Source organism: Panthera uncia, chromosome B1, assembly GCF_023721935.1.
Source record: "Panthera uncia isolate 11264 chromosome B1, Puncia_PCG_1.0, whole genome shotgun sequence".
Lineage (NCBI taxonomy): Eukaryota > Metazoa > Chordata > Mammalia > Carnivora > Felidae > Panthera > Panthera uncia.
In genome coordinates this window covers 33,214,713-33,238,394 of record NC_064811.1, presented here as the reverse complement: position 1 = coordinate 33,238,394, position 23,682 = coordinate 33,214,713, and the positions used below count along the sequence as shown (strand labels likewise).

At 39.0% G+C, this 23,682-nt stretch overlaps 1 protein-coding gene and 1 long non-coding RNA gene across 4 annotated transcripts in view; one reads left to right on the top strand and one right to left on the bottom strand.

The window, feature by feature from the left end:
- The window catches only part of NSUN7 (NOP2/Sun RNA methyltransferase family member 7), a 52,250-nt gene extending 37,599 nt beyond the window's left edge, over positions 1–14,651 (bottom strand). Inside the window, exons 1-4 of one of the 2 annotated variants that reach the window (XM_049631945.1) lie at positions 14,444–14,651; positions 13,587–13,991; positions 3,936–3,994; positions 3,193–3,323 (exon numbers count right to left, since the gene is read on the bottom strand). In XM_049631945.1, the coding sequence (XP_049487902.1) occupies positions 3,193–3,323; positions 3,936–3,994; positions 13,587–13,899 (503 nt within the window). In that variant the 5' untranslated portion in view covers positions 13,900–13,991; positions 14,444–14,651. The remainder of the gene's footprint in view (positions 1–3,192; positions 3,324–3,935; positions 3,995–13,586; positions 13,992–14,443) is intronic. The other variant, XM_049631946.1, reaches the window with a different exon arrangement.
- A 67-nt stretch (positions 14,652–14,718) lies between these two features.
- LOC125923595 (uncharacterized) overlaps positions 14,719–23,682 on the top strand; it is a 33,996-nt gene continuing 25,032 nt past the window's right edge. Inside the window, exons 1-2 of one of the 2 annotated variants that reach the window (XR_007458094.1) lie at positions 14,719–14,875; positions 16,311–16,398. This is a non-coding gene — a long non-coding RNA (uncharacterized LOC125923595). The remainder of the gene's footprint in view (positions 14,876–16,310; positions 16,399–23,682) is intronic. The other variant, XR_007458095.1, reaches the window with a different exon arrangement.

Sequence of the window (23,682 nt, the reverse complement as noted above, 5' to 3'; positions counted from 1 at the left end):
CAGAGGCAAGGGAAACAAAAGCAAAAATGAACTATTGGAACCTCATCAAGATAAAAAACTTCTGCACAGAGAAGGAAACAATCAGCAAAACTAAAAGGCAACCGACAGAATGGGAGAAGATATTTGCAAATAACATATCAGATAAAGGGTTAGTATCCAAAATCTATAAAGAACAAACACCACACCCAAAAAACAAATAATCCAGTGATGAAATAAGCAAAAGACATGAATAGACACTTCTCCAACGAAGACATCCAGATGGCCAACCGACACATGAAAAAATGCTCAACATCACTCATCATCAGGGAAATACAAATCAAAACCACAAGGAGACACCAACTCACCCTGTCAGAATGGCTAACATTAACAACTCAGGCAAGGACAAATGTTGGCGAGTATGCAGAGAAAGAGGATCTCTTTTGCACTGCTGATGGGAATACAAACTGGTGCAGCCACTCTGGAAAACAGTATGGAGGTTCCTCAAAAAACTAAAAACAGAACTACCCTACGACCCAGCAATTGCACTATTAGGTATTTATCCAAGGGATACAAGTATGCTGTTTCAAAGGGACACATGCACCCCCATGTTTATAACATCACTATCAACAATAGCCAAAGTATGGAAAGAGTCCAAATGTCCATCGATGGATGAACGGATAAAGAAGACGTGGTATATATATATTGTGTATATGCACACACACACACACACACACACACACACACACACACACAATGGAGTATTACTCGGCAATCAAAAAGAATGAAATCTTTCCATTTGCAACTACCTGGATGGAACTAGAGGGTATTATGCTAAGCGAAATTAGTCAGAGAAAGACAAATATCATGTGACTTCACTCCTATGTGGAATTTAAGAAACAAAACAGATGAACATAAAGGAAGGAAGACAAAAATAATATAAAAACAGGGAGGGGGACAAAACATAAGAGACTCTTAAATATGGAGAACAAACAGAGGGTTACTGGAGGGGTTGTGGAAGGGGGGATGGGCTAAAGGGGTAAGGGACATCAAGGAATCTACTCCTGAAATCATTGTTGCACTATATGCTAACTAACTTGGATGTAAATTAAAAAGTAACAATAATAAAAAGATTAAAAAGCAGAGATAAAGAAAGTCCTAATCTTTCCAATTCCTGATTTCATTCTCTTTCTGAGTCTTTGACTTATATGATACATCCCAGTATCTTTATCATTTTTGCTCAAACTAACTGAAGATGGCTTCTGTTACTTGAAAGCTGAGACTCTTGATTAAAACACTCTGGTGGTATCTTTATACATGTATACTGCTCTACTATTCTCTGCAATTCAATCACTATACATGCATTTCTCCTATAGCATATTATGAATTAAATATACTATGAATTGGTTAATTTGGTAAACCGATCAATTTGTGAGTAAGATTTGCATTATATAAGCCTTTATTGGTTTGTGTAAGGGGAAACACTATTGCACTGACAAGAATGTAACCGGTATGTGTCAAGGCAGGAGTAGCATGGTATGATGGGGAAAGGGAAAAGTCTGGGGAATCAGGAATCCTTAGACAGTAGGATCTTCTGGTTCCTCTGGCCTCCTGAGTCACGGTCTTTGCTTGTCCTATTCATACCTGTCTTGCCAGCATTCAGCTAAAAGTCTGCAGCTGCTGAAAGCATAGTCTGGTCTTTCTTACTTGGTTAGAGCCCTATGGCTTTCCTGGCTGACCCAGGCTAAACTCAGCTCTCATTAGGCTCACCGAGACTAAGATGGGGCTTCCATCAATGTCTCCCGAGTCCTGCTAAGTCAAACAGAAACTGAGAGAAGCTCAGCAAACCTGAAACTTTGAGCCTGTCCCATGGCATATTGCCCCACCAATTTTTCTCTGATGTACTTGTACCCATCTCGGACACCTGTGGTTGGAGGCAGGTTACCCACTAGTGGGATGGGCAGTGAGGTGGTTACCCAAAAACCCACACAGTAAACAGGGGTGAGATCTTACTTATCTAACACAGAGGGCATGTACCTCTGAATGCTCTTGCTGTTTGCTGTCTTAAAATTTCTTATGGCTACATCTGACATGAGATATGACTGTGTCTTATCTTTAATCTTCCAGAGTACATCAACCAAACCTCACTATCCTAAGTGGAAGGAGTAGTAGCATATAAATCGTTAACACTTGGACTCTGGAATCCACCTTCCTGAATTTGAATCTGGCTACTCCCTTCTCCGATCTATAGCAATAGGTAGGTTCCTGTAACCTGTCTATGCCTCAGTTTTTCCATGTGTCAAAATACAGGTTGCTAACAGTATCCTCCTCGTGTGTTGTTATTAACAAGAGCTCCTTACAACAGTGATTGACACATATTAAGTGCTCAGTAAATGTAAGCTATTATTATTACACCGTTCTTAATCCTCTGGTCTCAGCCTTCAATAATTTAAATGAAACTGCTTGGATTTCCCATAACAATATAAAATCAGATATCCTACTGATAACTGTTTCAGATTATTTACTAGGTAAAAATCTTCCTACAAGATTGTTGTTGTTGCTATATTCTGCTTTCCATTAAGGTTCAACAACATGATAACAAAAGCCCTAACCACAGTAGCACTTAACATTTATTGACCATCTACCCTGTGTGTGGCTCTAAGCTAAGCATTTTGCATGCATTTGTTTAATTAATTTTCCGAACGACCTTTTTAGGTAGGTACTATTTTTATCCCCATGGTAGGTTTCTGCCAATGTTTAGGCTAAAAAGAAAACAAATTTAAATTTAAAACTTGTTTGTTTTTCTTAACTATGTTGAAGCTTTTTTTTTTTTTTTAATTTGCCCAAGTAGTGGAATTTTCTCATTTGATACACGTTAGATTTTTTTTTAAAGAGCTGTAAACAAAGGTAAGTAAATAAATAATAGGTGTTTCAAATGAAGTTTAATTTATGTATGTGCTAAAACATTACTAGGAATTTTTCATGATTTTCCAAATACTTACAAGTTGGATCTTACAGTTCAAGCTTTCAAAAACAACTTGATTTTAAACAGAATGTTTAACCTGTTCAAGGCTGTTTGTAAAGGAACTCAAGACACATGAACTTTTATATATTTTCTCCATAAATTTCTGAAACTTATCTACACATCATACCGTATACCAATGAAAATACTAATAATTATTTCATAGAAAACATCCTTTGCACTTTTACAATTACCTGTTAAGAAGGTTCTCTACTTCTTGAACTTCTGCTATGGGTTCTTCATTATCAGAAAGGAAACGAGCTTCAAATTTTCTATCTTGAAAATCATACAGCATCACAATAATAAGACTGCTCAAATGATCTGGCTACCAGGGGGAAACACACATAAAGAAAAGTATACAAACAACATCTATAGTAATATTTTCCATTCCACTATGTTTTCATGAGAGAACAGAAATATGACTATTTTTACATAGCCTGGTTGTATTGGTAGAGAACTTGCAAATAGAAAAAAAAACAATAAAAAAATAAACCATTTTAAAGAGACAATATTTGGTATGTTCATCACAATGAAAGGACTACAATCAGTATTAGAAGTAGGAGAGAGTGGGGCGCCTGGGTGGCTCAGTCGGTTAAACGTCTGACTTCAGCTCAGGTCACGATCTCGCGGTCTGTGAGTTCGAGCCCCGCGTCAGGCTCTGGGCTGATGGCTCAGAGCCTGGAGCCTGGAGCCTGCTTCCGATTCTGTGTCTCCCTCTCTCTCTGCCCCTCCCCCGTTCATGCTATGTCTCTCTCTGTCTCAAAAATAAATAAACGTTAAAAAATTAAAAAAAAAAAAAAGAAGTAGGAGAGAGTTCAGGATGTGTTCTGAAGGTCTCAGCAATAAACAAACTAGTTGGATTTAAATCTAAAGGCTTTTTAATACTTTCTAAATAACAATCATGAGACAGCTAATTATATAAAAGTTGTCTACTTACTATTGTGGTACTTGGGAAGATACAGCTGTCTATTAATATAGCTTCCAAAATATCTTGAACTGCAAGACAAGGAAAATGTCTGTTACTGAGAATACCAAAACTGAAAATGAAAGCTTTGGAATCAAAATACACTTTAGGGGCACCTGGGTAGCTTGGTCGGTGAAGCATCTGACTCTTGGTTTTGGTTCAGGTCATGATCTCACAGTTTGTGAGATCAAGCCCCACATCTGACAGCACAGAGCCTGCTTGGGATTCTCTCTCTTCCTCTCTCTCCACCCCTCCCTCACTCACGTGCATGCACATGCACGCAGGCGCTCTCTCCCTCAAAATAAATAAACATTAAAAAAATACACTTTATACAGTGTCACCAACTACTTTTACTTTCATAATTAAAATATATCTCAATTCTTGACAAAGACCCAAATTATAATGACATGATGAATATTTGTCGTATTTATGAATCCAGGACCCTTAGGACCCAGGCGTCACGTGATATCCTAGTCAAAGGAGCATTATCTGAATACCTAAAGTAGTAATAAAGGAATTCCAACCTTTAATTTACGTCTTTTGAGAAACATTTAAGAGGATCTATTTTAAATATTGCATCCTTTTTATATGTTGCTGGATTCAATTTGCTAAAATTTTATTTAGTTTTATTCTATGTTTATGTTTATGAGGGATATTGGTCTATCATTTCTTTTCTTATAATGTCCTTGTCAATGTCGGTACCCAGGTTATGTTGGCCTTGTAAAGCAGGTGGGAAGTGTTCCCTCTTCCTCTTTCAAAGAGTTTGTGTTAGATTGGTCTTATTTCTTACTGAAATATTTGGTAGGACTCACTAGGGAAGACACTGATGACATTTAATCTAAGACCCAAATGACAAAGAGTTAGCCATGGAAAGATCTGGGAGAAGAGACATTCAGGCCGAGAGATAACCGCAAAGGTACTAAAGGGAAACAAGTAGACATATTGAAAAACCTCCACAGTGTGCATGAGTGTTCCTTTTGTTACGACTACTTAAAACTATATATGGACCATGTAACAATTTTTCTCTAAATTTTTAATGTTTATTTACTTTTGAGAGAGAGAGAGAGGCAGAGCGTGAGTAGGGGAGGGGCAGAGAGGGAGACACAGAATCCAAAGCAGGCCGCAGGCTCCAAGCTGTCAGCATAGAGCCCAACGCGGGGCTCAAACTCACAAACTGTGAGTTCATGACCTGAACCAAAGTCGAACGCTCATCCGACTGAGCCACCCAGGTGCCCCATAAATGTTTTAATCAGTTGAGCAGAAAGCTAGGCTAGCTAGCTTCAATTCATTCAACATTCATGGAAAACCTACTATATAGGCACACTACACTTCTGAATTTCAGTTTTTATTTAGGGGATGGGAAAACTAAAAAAGAAGTGACTAATGGGAGCATAGACTCCAATTTTCATAGGAAATCCTTTGGGAGTCCTAATCCATATTTGAGCCACCAATTATGGCTGTATTATACAAGGCAATATCCCCATTTCACTTATAAGGAAAATAAGGTTTCATTTGCACCCTAAAGTACTAGCAAACCAGTTCCTAACCACTTCAGAGATTCTCAGCACGGGTCCACATTTTTGTCACAGAAAATCTGGTCATCATAAGAATAAAGGGGTTCTGAGACTACAGACCTCAACAGGCTATAGAATTTTGAGCAATGGAGACGCTTAGCTCCTAAGAAATAGGAGAGGCAGAATGTAAAAAATAATGATGATTTTGCCAACATTGCATTTATCCTTTGGGGGGGTCTTGTCAAAACTGATAACATCGTTGGGCTGCCTTTGATATGGTGCAGAATGCATTACTTTTGTATATCTACAATTTACGTAACATTCGCATATAGTAATATCAACATTAGTGGTAACTGTATATTTTAGATAGTGCTTTCTATGTGCTACACCTTGCTCTAAGTGCTCCATTTGGTATTCAATTAACTCTCATAACAACCCTATGAATTAGGTGTCATCATTATCCCTGTTTTATAGATTAAGAAATGAGACAAAGAATGGGTAAGTAGGATGTCACAGTCACACAGCAAGTAGCAAATCAGGGATTCAAACCCAGGGATTTGGTCCCAGTCTGGCACCAAAGTGCAGGCTCATTACCAAAACATTAGCCTGCCTTTCTTCATCTTCCTCTTATAACAAACCAGAATGGCTATACAAAACACATTGTTAATGACTAATTTGAGTTACCAGGATTTACTTGAAGACTGTAAACCTTGCCTATCCTATCTAGTTCAGCACACTAACTTGAACTATTCCTTGTCCCCCACTGATTAAAGCCTATTCTCTTCAGTCTGTTGAAGAGAACTCTTAACCTCCATTCTTCATGTTTTCAATAAGGAAGGGCCTTCCCTAGGGAAAGATTTTCTGCCATGTGTCAGCAGGAAGTGCAATAGAAAGGTCTACACTTCTTCAGCTGTGTCATAGATTAGATGAGAAGTCTCTGACTCAATAGTAAAGGATTTGCAAGCCACTTGGCTAGAGATCTAAAACTATGTCCCCAAACATCTATATTTTTTTCCTCTCTCAGTGGGACCAAATTCAAGTGTAAAGGAGGAGTGCTACTTATTAGACCCCCAAAATCCACAGAGCCCATCTTGTCATTCTTCCCATTCTGGAAGAAAGGTGTAAGATGTCCCTTCTTTTGACTCTCCTCTAGGTTCTTCCTCTCTATTTTTATTATGTTTTCATAGAGTTTCCTTCATGTGAGAGGCCTCTAGAATCTTCACTTCAAGCATGTCAAGGCCTTGGGGCCCCTGGGTGGCTCAGTCAGTTAAGTGTCAGACTCTTGATTTCGGCTCAGGTCATGATCTCACGGTTTGAGCCCCGCGTTGGGCTCTGTGCTGACAGCTTGCAGCCTGGGGCCTGCTCTCTCTCTCTCTCTCTCTCTCTCTCTCTCTCTGCCTCTCCCCTGCTCATGCTCTGTCTCTCTAAAAATAAAAAAAAATAAAAGAATATCAAGGCCCTCCTATAATTATACAATATAGATAGATGCTGTTTATGTGTGTGTAGAATGAGGGAAACAATAAAATTATTTAAATCTTTTTTTGGCAAAACTAGTAAGACTAGCCACTAACATTTTGGAAGAATATTTCAGAGAAGTAAATGCCAGGGAAAGGAAGCTGGTATCACCAAATACAAAATCATTATGTAATGAAAATAAAATATATATGGAAGACTCACAGCTAGTATCAACCTCAATGGGGAAAAACTGAGAGCTTTCCCTCTATGGTCAGGAACAAGACAGGGATGTCCACCCTCACCGTTGTTATTTAACATAGTACTAGAAGTCCTACCCTCAGCAATCAGAGAACAAAAAGAAATAAAAGGCATCCAAATTGGTAAGGAAGTAGTCAAACTTTCACTATTTGGAGATGACATGACATTCTATGTAGAAAACCCAAAAGACTCCACCAAAATATTGCTAGAACTTATACGTGAATTCAGCAAAGTTGCAGGATATAAAATCAATGTACAGAAATCTGTTGCATTTCTATACGCCAATAATGAAGCAGCAGAAAGAGAAATCAATGAATTGATCCCATTCATAATTGCATCAGAAACCATAAGATACCTAGGAATAAACCTAACCAAAGAGGTAAAAGATCTGTACTTTGTACACTATATAGAATATTTATGAAAGAAATTGAAAATGACACAAAGAAATGGAAAAACATTCCATGCTCATGGATTGGAAGAACAAATATTGTTAAAAAGCCTATAACTACCCAAAGCAATCTACACATTTAATGCAATCCCTATCAAAATAGCACCAGCAGTTTTCACAGAGCTAGAACAAAAAAATCCTAAAATTTGTTGGGAACCCCAAAAGACCCTGAATAGCAAAGCAATCTGAAAAAGCAAAGCAAAGCTGGAGGCAGCACAATTCTAGACTTCAAGCTATATGACAAAGTCACAAGACAGTAGTCATTAAAACAGTATGGTACTGGCACAAAAACAGGTACATAGATCAATGGAACAGAATAGAAAACCCAGAAATGGACTCACAACTATATGGTCAACTAATCTTTGACAAAGCAGGAAAGAATATCCAATGGAAAAAAATCTCTTCAGTAAATGGCGTTGGGAAAACTGGACAGCAACATGCAAAAGAAACCAGGCCACTTTCTCTACCATACACAAAAATAAATTCAAAATGGATGAAACACCTAAATGTGAGACGTGAAACCATCAAAATCCTAGAGAATACAGGCAATAACCTCATTGACCTCAGCCTTACTGGCTTCTTATTAGATATATCACTGGAAGCAAGGGAAACAAAAGCAAAAACAAACTTTGGTACTTCATCAAGATAAAAAAGCTTCTGCACAGCAAAGGAAACAATCAACAAAACTAAAAGGCAGCCTATGGAATGGGAGAAGATATTGACAAATGACATATCTGATAAAGGATTAGTACGCAAAATCTATAAAGAATTTATCAAGCTCAACACCTCAAAAATAAATACTCCAGTTAAGAAATGGGCAGAAGAGGGGCGCCTGGGTGGCGCAGTCGGTTAAGCGTCCGACTTCAGCCAGGTCACGATCTCGCGGTCCGTGAGTTCGAGCCCCGCATCAGGCTCTGGGCTGATGGCTCGGAGCCTGGAGCCTGTTTCCGATTCTGTGTCTCCCTCTCTCTCTGCCCCTCCCCCGTTCATGCTCTGTCTCTCTCTGTCCCAAAAATAAATAAAAAAAAAATGTTGAAAAAAAAAAAATTTAAAAAAGAAATGGGCAGAAGATATGAATAGACATTTTTTCCAAGGAAGACATCCAGATGGCTACCAGACACACGAAAAGATGTTTGACATCACTCAACATCAGGGAATTACAAATCAAAGCCATGATGAGATACCACCTCACACCTGTCAAAATGGCTAAAATTAACAACACAGGAAACAACAGATGTTGGCAAGGATGCGGACAAAGGGGAACCCTCCTGCACTGCTGGTGCTAATGCAAACTGGTGCAGCTACTCTGGACAACAGTATGGAGGTTCCTTAGAAAGTTAAAAATAGAGCTACCCCAGGATCCAGCAATTGTACTACTAGGTATTTACCCAAAGAATACAAGAATACAGATTTTAAGGGGTACGTGTACCCTCATGTTTATAGCAGCATTATCAAAATAGCCAAACTATGGAAAGAATCCAAACGTCCATTGACTGATGAATGGATAAAGAAGAAGTGATATATATATATTTGTGTGTGTGTATACATATATATATATACATATATATTTGAATATGCAAATAGATGCATATATGCATATACATGTGTATATATGTATATGCAATGGAATATTATTCAGCCATAAAAAAGAATTAAATCTTGCCATTTGCAATGACATGAATGGAGCTACAGGGTATTATGCTAAGCAAAATATAAGTCAGTCAGAGAAAGACAAATACCACATGATTTCACTCATATGTGAAATTTAAGAAACAAAACAGATGAACATAGAAAACAAAAAAGAGAGAGAAGCAAACCCTAAAACAGATTCTTAACTATAGAGAACAAACTGAGGGTTGCTGGAGGGAAGGTGGGTGAAGGGATGGGCTAAATGGGTTATGGGTATTAAGGTGGGCACTTGTGATGAGCACTAGGTGTTATATGTAAGTGATGAATCACTAAATTCTATACCTGAAACCAACTGTACCATATATGTTAACTAGTTAGAACTTAAATAAAAATTGAAAAGAAAACAACCACAACATGGAACCATAAAAAACTAGGATTAGGGATGGGGTATCTTGTTCTACCACCCTTTCCAATCAGATAAAATACTTCCTCTTTTTAACCTTCTTCCTGCTTGGTTCCTTACTATATCATTTAATCTCTTCTTGAGTTTCCCTCAATTTTTTTCATTTGCAAAATGAGAATCTTGTGTCTCAAAGAACTGGTGTAGCAAATGATATTTTGTTTTGTCAATTACAAAGAGCTATGTAAATATAAGGTATTATTATTATTTTCATTCAAGAAAATTGCATTTACCTCTTACATGACAACCAGAGCTTAAGAGGTTATTGATCTAGATTATTTTTCTAATGAATCACTATACAATCAAGAATTAACTCAGCATGGGGCACCTGGGTGGCTCAGTTGCTTAAGCTTGATTTCAGCTTAGGTCAGGATCTCATGAGATCTAGCCCTCATCAGGCTCTGAGCTGTCAGCACGGAGCCTGCTTGGGATTCGCTCTCCCTCCCTCTCTGCCCCTTCCCTAGTCACGCTCATTCTCTCTCCCTCTCTCTCTCAAAATAAATAAATAAACTTTAAAAAAATCAAAGCAGGACTGGATGGCCAAACCCTGAACACTCCAAAGAAAGGTTTGGCACTCTGGGGAGATAACTTCTATAAACCTTTGGAATAGCTTGCCTGATGACAGTGTCTGTGTTTACACCGGGTGTTGGTGGGCAACATGGTGTCAGCTTGACCTCTGGAAGAGCTAGAGACTAAGGTCAGCCACAAGGTCACTCTTTGTCTACATGACTGACACCAATAAAAACCCTGGACAGCAAGGCTTGGGTGAGCTTTCCTATACTTCAGTACTACATTCACATACTACAATACTTCATTCCTGTTGTCCTACCGTTGCTAAGAGAATTAAGCATTGTCCACAGACTCCTCTGGGAAAGAACAGTAGAAAACTTGCACCAGGTCTCTCCTGGACTCTGTCCAATGCACTTTTTTCTGGTGTTGACTTTAAGTAACCTTTCACTATAATAAACTATAACTATGAGCATAACGGATGTGATAAGTTCTGTAAGTCCTTCCAGTGAATCACCGACCCTGATGGTGGTCTTGCGTACCCCACCTACAATTACTAATTACCAAAGTCATAATAAAACCATACATTAAGCATTTACTAGGTTTTTCACTAACAGAAGATTCTGAAATGGCCAGGCTAATGCCGCAGTTAGTTCCTGAGACTGAAAGTTCACCAACTACTATATATACTTAGGTTGGAGAACAAATTAAGCCAGGAATAATACCAACAATTTCAGGGACATCTTTTTCTTCAAGTTTTCTGTTTTCTTCATTTGTGGTTCATTAGTTTATTTCTTAAGAAATCATTTTCCAGAGTTTCTTTTCTTTTTTTCAATATTTAGAATTCTTGAAACATCCAGAGATTCTTTGAAAAAACAAATTAGCTGCTAGTACTCTATTTCTTTGATAGAAATAAAACTTAAAAGGAATCGGCTACTCTTCATTACCTTCTTTAACAGAAAATTAACTTTGGGGCTATTTAGTAAAGCAGGAATCGTGGTTGTCTTCACCTCAAAAAAACATACTGAGCCCTTTAAACCTTCAAAAGGTTAATCATATATAAATACATTCTCTCCTTTGAAAGAGCTTATACACAAAGGACATCAACAAAAGAGTAAACAATAAAACCGAAATACTGAAAACACAGCCAAAGGAGTATACTTAACATTTATATAATGAAGGAATTTTCTGTCATTTTTCCTTCTCCTTATACTTCTACACACACACACCACCTATTCACAACTTCACCAATAAAAGGGATCTTTACCCAAGCTCTCTTTAGTTTATACATTAACATTTTTAGCTTTACTGCCCCTATAAAAAAACTGCAGGGAAGAAATCCTGAGTTTTCTTTTCTGAACCTATAAGGTCCAAGCCAAATATGAGTTTATAAAATATCATGTGAAAGTACTGGTAGAACACTGATTATACAGAAGCTACCAGGGAAATGCACAGAGCCCCCACTACCTTAAAGCAAACTATCAGGCTCTTAATTATCTTGGAAATCTAATACATTTAGAAATTCTGGTTTGATTTTATTTGAACATTCAGAAATTATTCAGATAATAATTTAAGCAATATATTATTATTTTAAGAAGAAAAAAATATTTGTACCAAGTAAACAACCAAAGCCATCTTAGATTAGAATTAGAATTTAAAAAAACAAACATTTCGAGCAAAGGCAGGTCTGTAAAGGTCTATGACAATACTTTATCATAATGGGATTTTTCTGGGTCATTAAAAAACATAAAATAGTCACAAAGCCCTTTCATAAAACAGAAATAAGGACTGAGAGGAAGAAAAAGATAATCAAGTATACATAGCACTATAGCATATGACCATCTAGTCAATGCATTAATTGTATACAAAATAATTTCAGGTTTTTAGTATTGATTCCTAAATCTAAGGCTCAATATTCCATTAGGAAAACAAATTGTCTATAATAGAATTTTGGCATTAACATTAAATACCAACTAATTAACATAGATGCCCAGTCTGCCTTTCATTGTTACAAGGAGAAAATGTAAAAATGTTCATTTGGCTCATTATCTAAAGTGCAACATTTTGGTCCCTAAAACTACATTTTTTCAAAGCAGATAGAAGGAATGGATGAAATAATGTGAAAGATTCCACTGGAAAAGAAAAAATAGTTAAAACATTTAAAAAGAAAAAAACCCACAAGCAGGAGAAAACAAAGAAATGGAAATTAAAGAGATGCCTTTTGACATCAAATTTTTCTCTATGTTGACAAATTTCTGGCTTCAGGGTTGAGCTGCCTTGTATCTGCAGACTACCAAAAATATATATTCATGTCTAAGTAATGAACGGGCAACTGGTAAGTGCCTATGTGCAAGAATGTGGAAGGCCCAGTAAGTACGAATACTAAGGAAATGCATGCAAATTAGTGTTGCCCTTTCAAGGTGTCTCTTTAGGAAGCCATATGCTTATCATTTCAGCCATGCTGTTAATACTCCAAATATTTCTGGAACTTCTTTTTGGAACTACATTCACTCATTTTACAAACCAGTATAAACATTATAGTTTAAAGGGGACAGGCGAGCAATTGATAATGTGGTGTCTGAATCAGAAGATTCTAAACTTATTTTAAAGCTTATTGCTAGTACAAAAACAAAGATCTCCAGCCCCTGCCACCGTTTGCTTTCACAGTAACAGTATTTGGTTCTGTCCTAGAGTCAGCTCCACACACAGAAGTGGATAGTTAACCACCACTGAGCGAATCTGAAACACTGCATCTCAAACCCTGGAGGCAAATTAGAACAGGGAATTCTACAGAAGTTTGGAGGAATAAATGTATAAGCTCTCAAAATTTAGGCTATTGGCTATGAATGGGATCATCTTAATCCGGGTTGATTTGATTTTGATATTCATTTTTAATATATTGTACCTTGGCTTCTTACTCCATCTCTGTTCCTCTCTTACTGGTTTTTATAATTGTGAAAGTTCATACACTAATATACAAGAGGTAAACATAGAAAATGCCAAGAAATAACCCAAGGTGGTGTTGGGGGTAACTGTACTTGGATCCTTCAGTGGACTCTTATTCTTCCGGTTAATGGAATTGTTTCCTTGTTCAATTTAATGACTGTGCATTACATCCATCTAAGGACAGGCACCCTCCTAGGCACAGGGAATCTGCAGTGAAAAACAGTTCTGGCCTGAAAGAGCTTGTTTTACTGGAACTCTCCAAATTCCTTGACATGCATCTGACCAAAGTTACACAAATATGTGAAAGCAAAACCTGGTGTGCACCAGAGGGCGGGAAGGGGACTGCGCTCCACAAATTCTCTCATTATTTTATTTTAGTGACGATCGTTGAGACTGGTACTACTCACACTTCAGAGCACTGAAAGCCAGCTCATAGGACGAACGCTGAGAAGATTCATCCTCAGACTCAGGCAAGGACCGCAGGGGTTCATTCCCATACTTTATTAAGACTTTCTCTGGCGACTTTTCGAATCGAATACCCTGAAAAATGTTTGCTGCCATAATGTAAACGGAGTCCGGATAGCCAGTTTTTTCGGGTAAACCAGTTGAGTTTTTTTCGCCGGTTGATGTGTCACCTGACAGCACCAGGGAAGCGAGCTGGGAGATCTGCTCCGTATTTTGTTCGTTCGAAAACTCCAGTTCGCTCGTGGCACGAAGCATGTTTGCCCCTTGACTGTCGTCGATAACTCAAGATCGAATTACAACTCAGATGTTCCAGGAAATGGTTTTTCCCTGTACCTTAAGTATCGTCTCTGTGAAAATAAAAGGTTATCTCGGTAAATCACTATTCCTGCGGGACCCACTTGGTGGCCCATTTCTTTGTGGCCTGAAAGACTAAGAGGTGGCATCTACTGGCGGATCCGAGCGTCCCATGCTTGGGGCCGTACAAGACCTAACCAAACGTCCCCAACACTCAGAGAGAGGGGAGGTGGGAAGGTGTTTCGGGAATCCTCTCCCAAGCGACTTTTCCCTAGGCCCCTTTGGGGGTAGCGCTCCCCACGAGCCGCGTCTGCGGCCCCACGGGCGCCCCCTACCCAGGAGGGCGGATGTTTCCCCGGGCTTCGGGGACTGAGACACGGCAGCCGTTGCGCTTGGGGCACCGAAGGCCGGTGTCTGAACAGAACCCTCGGGAGCCCGGGACGGCGGGGCGCCGGCGGCGGCCCGGGAAGGCAGTTCTGGGTTAAATGCAGCCTTTCCCACCAACCGTGTTCGGGGTGTGGGGGGCCCCGACCTCCGGCGCTCGCTTCGCTCCAGTTCCGAAAGCAGAGCGCGCCTTCCGGCCTCCCCAGGTCACGCTCAGTGGCCCTTCGCGGACGCGGCGGCGGAGCTGGGTGGAGCGGGGCGCGGGTGGACCCACGGCTCAGGCCGGGCAAGGGTCGGCCTCTCCCACCTCTCGCGGTCGGCCGGCCGGCCGGCCGCGACCCCGTCTCCGTGGCAACCTGGAGCGTGGCCTGACGCCGCCGAGGGCCGTTCCCGCGGGACTTGGCCGGGTCCGCCTCTCACCCGGCCAGTTTGCTCTTCCTCCAGAGTTCCGCGACGCCAGCCCCAGACCCTTTGAGCAGTTGGATCGCTTCGTCCCGAGGGTCCTCGACTTCCCCAAAACCACAAGTGGCCCCCTCTTTCCCGACACTTCCAGGTCGGTCTTCTTGAAAGCAAGAATTCTGTGTCGCTGACAGCACCCGCCTTGGCGCGTTGGGCAGAGGCGCAGGAAATATTAAAACAGATGAGTGTAGAGCTACTGAAGAAAAGGGGGGAAAAGACGAGCCTACTTTATTTTCATACTTTTTAGAACAATGGATATCACATTAGACGGACTCTTCCAGGGCAAGTTGGGTAAAGGTATTTGCCAACTTAAAACCGCATCCCTCCTTTCCAGGAGTTGCTTGCAAAGAAACTTTGCTGAAGTGGACCTACAAACGATCAAATTTGTCCCACCCTCCAGATTCTAGCATGGAACTGGGAACAAATATAAGCCTCCCCAGAGGGTTTTAATATGGCTACTTTAATTTTTGAGTCCACCTGGTGAACTCCTACTCAATCTTTGAAACTCAGTGCAAGCATTGCCTCTATAAATCCTTCCTGATTGTATTAGGATATAAATTTAACCCCTGTGATAGAGACGCAAACTAACCATTGGCCTCAACGGAACCAGTTTATTTCTCACATAAAGTCCTGTTGGCACAGCGGCTCTCCTCCACAAAGTTGTCAGGGCCCACACTCCTATTTTAGGCTCCATGGAAGGGCTTTGCTCTTCTCAACTTAGTCCAGTGTGGCTTACCACCCTGGCATACCATAGCAGTGGTTGGGGGAACTAAGAGGAAAGGGAGGGCGTGCCCATTCCTTTCACGGACGTAACCTGAAAAGTACACACATCACTTTTGCTCACATTCCATTGGCCAGAACTTAGTCACATGGTATACCTAGCAGCAAAGGGGGTTTGCATTTGTGTCCAACTAGAAATCAAGGGAACCATTGCTATGGAAGAAGAATGGATACTGGGGAACAATTAGCAGTCTCTGCTATAAGCCTCTATCTCTGACCCCTTCATCCGCTAGTCGTCTCATTTCCATTATTCCCAGAATGTCAAGTAACAAATATATATTAAGTTATTACCATGTATCTGGCATTATGTTTGGCCCTGGAAGTAAAAATGAATGTGTGGAAATGATCAGGGACCTTAACCCTCAAGAAATTAATGAATAGATGTACTTGAGGACCCTTCAATTTTTATTATAAATATTTGTGAACATACTGTATTCCCCCTCCTTCTGTCATCTCGCTACCACATAGCCCATAAAACTCACACTCTTAAATAGTTTTATTATCTCTTTTTATTTTTATTATATGTAATACCATTTTATGCCCAGATACTAGCAAAATATCACTGTCTTTCACATGCACAGAAGATTACAAATATGAAGATGCCTTAGGGGTCATGATACATTTTACCATGCATCACACAGTACACAGTAAAATTTGCTGAAAATGTGAGACGATAGCTAGCTATAAACTTTGAAATACTATTGTCTTTTAAAATATAATTTCAGGAACTTCTTATTTTTCCATGATAGGTCAATGTAAGTGACAGTTCGCTGTACTGAAAACAAGATTTAATGAGAGTCTCCATCCCCAAAGTAAAGCTTAAGCCAACAGTTGTGGGTGAGTGAATTCATGGTTACTATTTACTCTAATCATGTGTATAATCCTTCTTACCTCTCACATCTGGTTAATGGTCTCATTGTGGACTTAAATCTCAGAGAGGACAGTACAAAAGTCACCATAGAGATAGGTGTGTGGATCAACTGCTGTGAAAACAAGGCAGTAAAAAATGTGGTCTTTGTTTAAGTTGCTCTCTGTAATATGATCAGAACATCAAATCAGAGATGGTGTAGAAAATTAAAAGTTAGTTACCTGGAGCTTTCTACTAAAAGAACTTAAAGGACTGATTTTCTTTCCCCAGGGGGTAGAGTATTTGAAATATTTGTAAATTAACATTCCTTGCTAGTAGCTAGTAGCTAGCAGCCAGTGTATATTAGCCAAGTAGGTATTCAAAATACATTTTCTCACTTGCTTCAAGTTAATATGGACATATAAACTGTGCTCGTTTCCATTGAAGCTTACTACAGAAATGAAATTGTGTTTTTAAACATCAGAACTCAATTTATAATTATTGCCACTTAGAAATAATGGTTGATTTTTTTTTTTTTTTTGCAACAATGCTTTTCATTATTCTTTTATAAAGTTACCTAGTGTTCCATTGTGGACCTAAGCCATATCCAACTGGGAACTTTGGGGTATTAGGGCAGGCATCAGGAGCCCTATTTGTCTGAGGATCCCCAAGACCCCCTGGGTAAGCTACATCTGGAGACTGATGGTCAGGTACTGAAATATCCCATCCCAGAGAAGAAGAGAATGGTAGATGCCAAGAAGGCAGGAAACTCACTCTGATGTGGGTGAACATCATCCTCTGATGCTGGGTGAGGCTTGGTGTGAAGGAAAACTTTGCATATCATAGAGGGTAGCATTACTCAAGTGTCCTCTTCCCCGCTCCTTGTGGAAATTTGTCCCAAACAACTTGAAAAGGAAGTGGTAAGATGACAGTGTAAAGATGCCTTTGGAAAAATCAAAATATGATTGCACAAGCCCATCAAAGATTAACCAAAAGAGCCATAACCACTTGCAGAGGAGGGAAAAAAATCTTTCTTAATTTGGAAGCAGCAGACAACCAGGATGGAGCAGAGTCCTGAAGGGTGAGGCAAGTGGAGAGGAATAAAAGTCCAGACCCTAGCAGTTCAGAGACAGAACCATTAGAAACAACATTCTGAAATTTGGAAGCCAAATATGACATAGCACTAAGGAAGAGTTTGAGTTACCTGGAATGCAATGGGGAATGGAGGTTCAGGAGGCTTATCATCCCAGCCCTTGACTGTCTTTTGTGGCCCAGGAGAAAGGAAGGTTATGACAGACAACTGTTATAATAGATTGCACCAACACAGTATTTTCCCAGAGCTGGTCATTCAAGCACCACCTTAGTGGATTATTTTTCCATATCCATATACTACCATTTATACAATTTACTCAATATTTTATTTTATTTTATTTTATTTTATTTTATTTTATTTTATTATTTTTTTTAGAGAGAGAGAATGCATAAGAAGGGGAGAGGAGCAGAGGGAGAGAGAGAGAATCTTAAGCAGGCTCTACGCTCAGTGCGGAGCCCGATGCAGAGCTCGATCGCTTGACCCTGGGATCATGACCTGAGCCGAAATCAAGAGTCAGACGCTCAACCAACTGAGCCACCCAGGCGCCCCTACTCAATATTTTCTTTTAAATCAGGATCACAGTTTTACTTCAATAGAAAATTATAAATGGAAAATCAGTATCATTGCCATAAATGAAAATCATCACAACAAAAATAAAATAATACTATTAAATTCTAGTTAGAAGCTGGGTATCAAGGCTCCAGGCTTAAGGTTGACTGCTCTCGGGGCACCTGGGTGGCTCAGTTGGTTGGGCTCCTGAGTTCAGCTCAGGTCATGATCTCACAGTGAGTTTGAGCCCTGTGTAGGGTTCTGTGCTGACAGCTTGGAGCCTGGAGCCTGGAGCCTGCTTCAGATTCTGTCTCCCTCTCTCTCTGCCTCTCCACGGCTCACACTGTGTCTCTCTCTCAAAAATAAAATAAAAACATAAAAGAAAATTAAAAAAAAAAAAAGGTTGACTTCCCTCAGTTAAAAAGGAAAATGGGCAATGGTAGAGAGGTGTTAAACACCAATACAAAAATGAGACTTTCTCCTCATCAGAAGGATCAAAAGAGCCTTGGATAAAAGCAGCTTTCTCAGTGTGTATTTGTTATTCAATACTAATTCAGGATATCACTTCAAATCCTCTTCCATACATTTTTATTTAGTTTTTAAAGTTTATTTATTTATTTTGAGAGACAGAGAGAGAGCTGGAGGTACAGAGAAAGAGGGAGAGATAGAGAATGCCAAACAGGCTCTGCGTTGTTAGTGCAGAGCCTGACGTGGGTCTCTAACTCATTAACTACGAGATCACGACCTGAGCCGAAACCAAGAGTCAGACACTCAACCGACTGAGCCACCCAGGTGACCCATCTTCCATACCTTTAATGGTGCTGCCTCTGCACTTGTGGAAACACTGTGTTAAGAGATTTGAATTCAAGAGTTAGATAGTTGGGAATGCAAACTGGTGCAGCCACTCTGGAACATAGTATGGAGGTTCCTCAAAAAATTAAAAATAAAACTACCCTATGACCCAGCAATTGTACTACTAGGTATTTTTCCAAGGGATACAGGTGTGCAGTTTCGAAGGGGCACATGCACCCCAATGTTTATAGCAGCACTATTAACAATAACCAAAGTATGGAAAGAGCCCAAATGCCGATCAATGGATGAATGGATAAAGAAGATGTGGTATACACACACACACACACACACACACACACACACACACATATATATATATATAAAACAGAGTATTACTCAGCAATTAAAAAGAATGAAATCTTGCCATTTGCAACTACGTGGATGGAACTAGAGGGTATTATGCTAAGCGAAATAAGTCAGTCAGAGACAAATATCATATGACTTCACTCATATGAAGACTTTAAGATACAAAACAGATGAACATAAGGGAAGGGAAGCAAAAATCATATAAAAGCAGAGAGGGGTACAAAACATAAGGGATTCTTAAATATGGAAAACAGGATTGCTGGAGGGGGTATGGGAGGGGGGATGAGCTAAATGGGTAAGGGGCATCAAGGAATCTACTCCTGAAATCATTGTTGCACTATATGTTAACTAACTTGGATGTAAACTAAAAAATGAATAAATTATTTAAAAAAATAAATAAATAAACATGAAAAAAAAAAGAGTTAGAGAAACAATGCTTCCTCTGAAACAAGAGGGAGAAAATATAAGAAATTCAAAACTGGCAAAAAAGACATTAGAGGGATCTTGTCACAGATGAACTCAGTCCACTTACATGGCACAGTGGTAGTGGGAACTTTGAAACTAGATAGAATCAGAAGATCTGTTTTTTAGTCCTAATGTTGTCATTAGTTGCATAATCCAAGCAAGTCTCTTTGTTTTTTTGTATTTGTTTCTTGATATATTGAAGTCTATGATTTATTTACTAAGAAAAAAGTAAGTGGAGAAGGATTTGAAGAGACTGAGAAAGTCAATAGGGGAAAGATATTTAAATATCTATTTTAATATTTATTTACCCATGTCTATTTAAAATGTCTATTCAAGGGGCACCTGGGTGGCTCAGTCAGTTAAGAGTCCATCTTTGGCTCAGGTCATGATCTTGCGGTTTGTGAGTTGGAGTCCCACATCGGGCTCTGTGTGGACAGCTCAGAGCCTGGAGCCTGCTTTGGATTCTGTGTTTCCCTCTCTCTGCCTCTCCCCTGCTTGTGCTCCATCTCTCCCTCTCTCTCTCTCTCTCAATCTAAGACACATAAACATTAAAAAAAAATTTTAATATCTATTTGAAAGGTTTTTTTTTTTTTTTGCAAAAGAAGGCAGAAATGGAGGAATAAAAGGACAAAGACATAAGACATACAGAAAAAAAAAAAAGAAAAATGGTGAATATAAATCCTACCTAATCTGTAATTGCATTAAATGTAAATGGATTAAATACTCAATTAAAAAGCAGAGGTTAGTAGAATGGATTTAAAAATCCAACTATATCCTGGCTACAAGAGACATATTTTAGATTCAAAGATACAAATAGGTTGAAAGTGAAAAGATAAAAAAATCAAAGCCATGCAAACGAGAACCAAAAGACAGGCTTGAGTGACTGCCATTATCAGACAAAATAGATTTGAAGACAATAATTATTTCTAGAATACTTTTTCTTAGAAAGTAAGTCATAGACTTGAACATATCAAGACATTTTGGCATTGGCAAAAGCTTAGTAAAATTGTGGCAAGTCAAAATTCTGCTGAATCAGTGATTTCATTGGGAGCTCTGGATGTGTGTTTTAAATTGAAACAACGCTCATGCCTCAGTGTTAGAATATCCTAGCAAATCAGAATGCATGAAAGAGGTAAAGGTATGGTTTTATGGAGATCCCTGACCCAAAGCTCAAAATACATAAAACAATAGGCACAGAATTACTTTGTGAAATGTCAGAGTCACTTTTCACTGAAATTATACATGTTGCCTTAGCATTTAAATGCTTGAGCAAATAGGGGCATCTGGGTGGCTCAGTTGGTTAAATGTCAGACTCTTGATCTCAGCTCAGGTAGATTAGGTTGTGAGTTTGAGCCCTGTGTTGAGCTCTACCCTGGGTGTGGAACCTACTTAAAAAAATTTTAAATAAAAAATAAATGCTTGCACAAATATAAAAGAAAAAAATATTGCAAATTAAATTATTATTTCCTTTTCATATTCTAAAGTTAAGGATCATGAAGAGTCATATGAAATGGTGAAAAAAGATATTTTATGTTTTTATATAACTAAATAAAAATTTCCCACTCCCCCACCACACCAGACCCAATCACACCAGACCAATGAAACACTCAAAACAACAAAAACTCTGAGACAATAAGGACTCATCACTAGGTTTAAGTATACTATCTTATTCTAAACTAGATTCAGAGAGCCATCTGCTGGTAAACTGATGAGTTGTCTATGCTTTTTTTCTTATTTTTTTAATGGATGTACAGTTAGGGTTGCCAGATTATATATACGGGCTGTTCAGTTAAATTTGAATTTTAGAAAATCAACAAATAATTTTTTTAGTGTAAGTCTGTCTGTACAATACTTGCTCCATATGCCAATGCTACTTTGTCTTAAACTTTCAGTTATACTCTTTCAAGCAACTTAGAAAACATTTTCTTAAAATTCAGACAGTACCATTTTTTAGGAATATATTTATTACTATATTCACATGCTCCAGCATGAAGTGTTTTTCTTCCACCCTTCTATCTTCTATCTGGCTCCTAATCATTTTTTAAATGAGTTCTTCCTACTTTATTTCTTTCCTGCTGCTGCAGTCTCATATTTAAGCAATCTAGGTCAGTTATAACTGATGAATGAAAAACAGAAGACTTCATCTTATCTTCTGTAGTACCTTAGTTGCAGATACTACTTATCTTTTTTTTTTTTTTAAGTTCATTTATTTATTTTGAAGGGGGCAGGGGCAGAGAGAGAATCCAAAGCAGGCTCCACATTCATCCAGGAGCCAACAATGGGACTCCATCCCATGACTGTGAGTCATGACCAGAGTTGAAATCAAGAGTCAGATGCTTAACTGACTGAGCCACCTAAGCACCCTGATACTACTTATCTTTTAAAAAGTAAAGGGATATATCTGTATATGCTATTTTTGACATTTAACATTTTTTTTTTTTTTTTACAAAAAAATTTTTTTAATGTTAATTTTCAAGAGAGAGAGAGACACACAGAGCACAACCAGGGGAGGGGCAGAGAGTGGGAGAATCCGAAGCAGGCTCCAGGCTCTGAGCTGTCAGCACAGAGCCTGACATGGTGCTTGAACCCACAAGCTGTGAGATCATGACCTGAGCCGAAGTCAGATGCTTAACCGACTGAGCCACCCAGGCATCCCAACATTTAACATTTAAAAAATTGTTTATTTATTTATTTAGTTTGAGAGAGAGAGAGGGAACAGAGCAGGGACAGAGAGAGAGATAGAGAGAAAGAGAGAGAATCCCAAGCAGGCTCCACATTCATTGTGGAGCCCAACACAGGGCTTGATCCCACATGAAATCATGACCTGAACTGAAATCAAGAGTCACCTGCTTAACTGACTGAGCCACCCAGGCAACCCAAGGACATTATTTTAAAGTGAAAGCATACAATAGGGTAATCTCTCAGGGGAAAAAAAGTACCATAGATAACAATAAAAAACATTTATTTTCTTATTAGTTGTGGTTTTTAATTGAATGGCTTAATTTTATTTTGCCTATAGCGCAAATAGCAAAATAATTCTTTTAAATCTTGGTTGCATCGAATGATTGACTATAGTTGTAAAATCCAATTAGTTACAAACTTGCATTATAACATATCACAAGATGGAGATGTTGCTCCATGAAAGTGACTGTTAAAGAACAGGAGAAAAAAAATCTTTTGTCTCTTTTTGAATATCTTTATTTTTTCTTAAAAAAATTTTTTGTTGTTGTTGTTTAATGTTTAATTGTAAGAAAGAGAGAGACAATGTGTGAGCAGGGGAGGGGCAGAGAGAGAGAGAAAGAGAGAGAGAGAGAGAGAGAGAGACAGAATCTGAAGCAGGCTCCAGGCTCTGAGCTGTCAGCAAGAGCCCAATGCAGGCACAAACCCATAAACCGCAAAATCATTACCTGAGCTGAAGTCGCACACTTAACCAACTGAGCCACCGAGGTGCCCCTATTTTCTTCTTTGTCTTGCTCCCCATCTTCAGTCATTCAACATAGTGAGGAACATACAAAAAGCCTGTGTTAAAATCCCTGATTTGTCTCTTTATGCTTGTAATTCTAATTAAATTAACCTCCAGGCACCTTAGGATCCTCTGTAAACTCAGGCTTATGCTCTTGTTATGAAGATTACACTAAATAATATATTTGAAATAGCAATGCCTTCCAGTCAAAGCCACCAAGAACACATCAACAGTTGAAGAGGTTGTGTTTATCACTCATTGCAGTGAGGGGGAATGCACACCATGGGGAACAGGGTATAAAAAGACCTGTGATAGGATTGGGGCTGTAGTTTGTGATTTGTGGTAGAGTCCCAGGAAGCAGGGTTCACTCTGGATTGAGTGCTCTCAGAATGCAAGGATGATCTATGGCTGGGTATTCTCACCATTTATTTACAGAAGTCTCCCCTTTTCCATTGTTTCACTTTCTGCAGGGTTTGTTTTTTTTCCCCCCGTTTGTTTATTTATTTTTGAAAGAGAGAGAGAGTGTGAGTGAGGGAGGGGCAGAGA